The sequence below is a fragment of the Penaeus monodon genome, chromosome 30, assembly GCF_015228065.2.
Source record: "Penaeus monodon isolate SGIC_2016 chromosome 30, NSTDA_Pmon_1, whole genome shotgun sequence".
Lineage (NCBI taxonomy): Eukaryota > Metazoa > Arthropoda > Malacostraca > Decapoda > Penaeidae > Penaeus > Penaeus monodon.
This window is the reverse complement of record NC_051415.1, coordinates 3,977,650-3,980,798: the sequence shown is the minus strand read 5'-3', so window position 1 is coordinate 3,980,798 and position 3,149 is coordinate 3,977,650. Positions and strand designations below refer to the sequence as shown.

The following is a 3,149-nucleotide window of genomic DNA, read 5'->3' as shown; positions in this document are numbered from 1 at the left end:
CATCAACATCAACCAATCAATGTTATTAAATCATAATTTTTGTCCGCAACAAGATCTTTCCCCCAATAATACCTGAAGACGGAGTCCGCTTGTGTCCCCGAGTGGCACTGGCATGAGTCTGGAGAGCCACCGTGGCATCGGAGCGCGACCGCTGGTGCGACTTCCTTGAGGGGGTTGGGAGCGAGGTTCGGGTGGTGAAGGGAGGCGGCAACTCGGTCACAGGAGACCCCGGGTTCGAGCCTGGGCTTGGGTGCTCCTTGATCCTGGTGCAGAGGGTTGGCCGGTGCTGGCTGCCCTTCGGCTCAATGCCCAGCTCAACGAACCCCTCTTGCTTTGGCCTGTTGGCGAGTTCAAAATAATGATATGCAATTCGTGGTATCACACATTTAATGGTATTTCATGTAATGGAAAAGTTTTGAAATTTATAATATAGGCAAACAAAAATTAGTATATTTAAAATCTAACCTTAGCAACATTACAAAGTCTTCTCAAAAACATCTTTCTAACCTTTCTAAATGAGGAACTGGCTAAACTCACCTCAGCTCATCAGAGAGAATGAGATTTTTAAACTTGGTGCCGTGAGACTTCTTCCTCTGGTGGGCAGTGTCAGTCGAGAAGGCCTCCAAGAGCCAGGCACACTGGAGGGCAAAAGTGGTATCATGGCGGCACAGATGCACCAGGAACGGATGGAGCACCTCAGCAATTTCGTAGGTCTGCACGTACATATTTACCAACTGGGGCAGGAAGAAGTAGGACTCGCTCGCTGGCATACTAAAAAGACGGTTTCCTATGTACTGCTGCACCCCGGGTTCCTTGCATTTGTACAGATAAGACACTGCCATGGACATGTCAAAGAGTTTACTCTCAAATAATCTTAAAAGTAATGATTGCTTTTCATCCAATTTCGTCTTTACTAATGCACTGGCACCACTACTGCTACAGCTTAATCCTTCATCACTTGGTTCTCTCCCTTTTCTGTTCATATCACTTCTGCACTCTTTTTTGGATTCATTTTCTTTGTTGGAATCATTATTATCAGCAGAACAAGTATGCAATTCACTAGTAGCTTGTGTTTCCTCGACGAGGCTCTCCACCGGAGATTCCAGTGGCTCGTCTCCTTGGTCGGTTTCTTGCGGAGAATCCATGTTCTCGATCACAGTAATGTCACTTGGAGAAATGTCCCCCGTGTCCTCTACAAGTGTCTGGTCCCCCAAGTCTCCCCCATCACTCACTGTATCACCCTCTGGGTCATCCATGTTCATCTCACCATCTAGCGTTTCAGAGTATATACTTTTCACTTCACAGTCTGAGTTAAAAAATGTGGCATCTAGACAGTCAGCACTGTGCGCTCTCTCAGTGCTGGGCTCTCTGGTTTCTCCCTCAGAGCTGCAGATGCCAGAATCATCTGACCCCAGGCTAGTCTGATCATAGGGGTCCTTCCCTCTCTTCACCACCACAGGCTGGCACACTGCGGAGGCCACCAGAGCTCGGGTGCGGCACGGGTCTGTCCGCAGCTTGAAGCTCGGGGCATCAGAGAAGGTGAAGGAGAGACTAGGCTTGAGTGGTGGATTGGAGGGGGGAGGGTGTTGTGGGGTCTCTCCTCCTTCGACCTCTGGGATGCGTTGCAACACTGAGTCTAAACTGCGATTCCGCTGGTGGGAGCCACTGTAGGTAGATGGTGGAAGGGGTGGCAGCACAATACCCATAGACCTGGAAGAATCCATTTATTGCAATTAATGACATAGTGCACTTTGTAGCAACTGAACTAGTAAAAACCATCAGTGTTTAAATGGTTAAAAGCAAGGTGAAAACAATTCTATAAGACAGATAAATCAATATTTCAAACATCATACTTAGGTCTAATATCATATTCCATTACACCTGATATATCAAAAATCAGTCATGCAGGGCAGTCAAAACAGGACTGAAAAGTACCTGAAATCCAGTGACAAGTTACGCTGGTGTGTAGCTCTATGTTTTCTGGGTGCATGAGGGGGAGGATGTCTTCTCGTGGCTGACAAGCCAGAGCTTCCGTGCACTGTAGCAAATTCTTCAGAAGGCACTGCCCCAGACACTGCTGAGGGCAGCTGTATGGAGGTTGGCGGAGAGGGTCTCCTGCCCTGGGTGGGAGGACTGGTGATGGTGGTGAGGGCCTCCATCGTGCTGGCTGTACTCCTCCCCTTCTCCAACACCAAGCCTGCCGCCGCTGAGGCACCTAGGCTCTAGCGCCAACATCACGCAACATTACACACTCTGCAAAAGGAGAAGGCACAATTAATACAACTGCTTCCATGAATTCTCCCAAACATCCAAATAAAGTTCTAGAGAACTGAATACATAAAACTGTAAAAGAGAAAGACGCCCAAAAAACAGGTGAACACAACCCACATGAGACCACTTTGTCATCCAGAACTGGCATATTCAAGGTGGATTGGTATCACGCTCTCAAGGTGGTCAGATGAAAGCCTTTTATTTTGCTTGACAAGAAATATAAACAATGGCTAAAACAATTATAACTGAACTGTTTGCACGCCATTATCACATGATAAACTAACAAAACATTAGTAAAAGGTATAATTTTTTCCTCATCACTAAATACAACCTGTCCAATGATGTTGACCTCTTAATGGAAGGGCAATAGCATATAATCATATAACGTAATGCAGTTTCTTTACAACTCAGCACATGATAAAAACACATTGTGCATGTGAGTGCCAATGCATGAAATCAGCACCAACATGATTTGGTGAGAGAGCAAGAGCCTCTGGAGCATAAAAGTTGCTACTTACTCATGTTGACAGTTCTGTCCTTCCTCAATAAAACAAATCCGCATGACACACCAACGCGAAGAGGGTCCAAACCCAGCACACCCTCGCAATGAGAAAAAATCAACTTGATTTCAATCACAGTGGAACAAGTGCTCTCAATCCACAAAGGAAAGGGGAAAGGCAAGACGAAACGCGAGTTCCTTGATCGTCCTCTACACCACGTGCCCAACTTCGCCCCTTTACTGACAGGAGTGACTAGCGACGAGAAGCGACGGAGGGCATGCAAGGGGCGAGAATGGAGACGAGGGAAGCGGGCAACCACCACGAAGGCGACTGGTGGAAGTGGTCACCCAGCGCCCCCACCACCGCAACTATCCTTGT

The 3,149-nt window shown here is 47.2% G+C and overlaps 1 protein-coding gene across 1 annotated transcript in view; it reads right to left on the bottom strand.

Moving 5' to 3' along the window:
* The window catches only part of LOC119592471 (phosphatidylinositol 4-kinase beta-like), a gene marked incomplete in the record, with an annotated part of 27,204 nt that overhangs the window by 7,156 nt on the left and 16,899 nt on the right, over positions 1 to 3,149 (bottom strand). Inside the window, 3 exon segments of the mRNA XM_037941299.1 lie at positions 73 to 338; positions 538 to 1,710; positions 1,936 to 2,253. Of these exon segments, the coding sequence (XP_037797227.1) occupies positions 73 to 338; positions 538 to 1,710; positions 1,936 to 2,159 (1,663 nt within the window).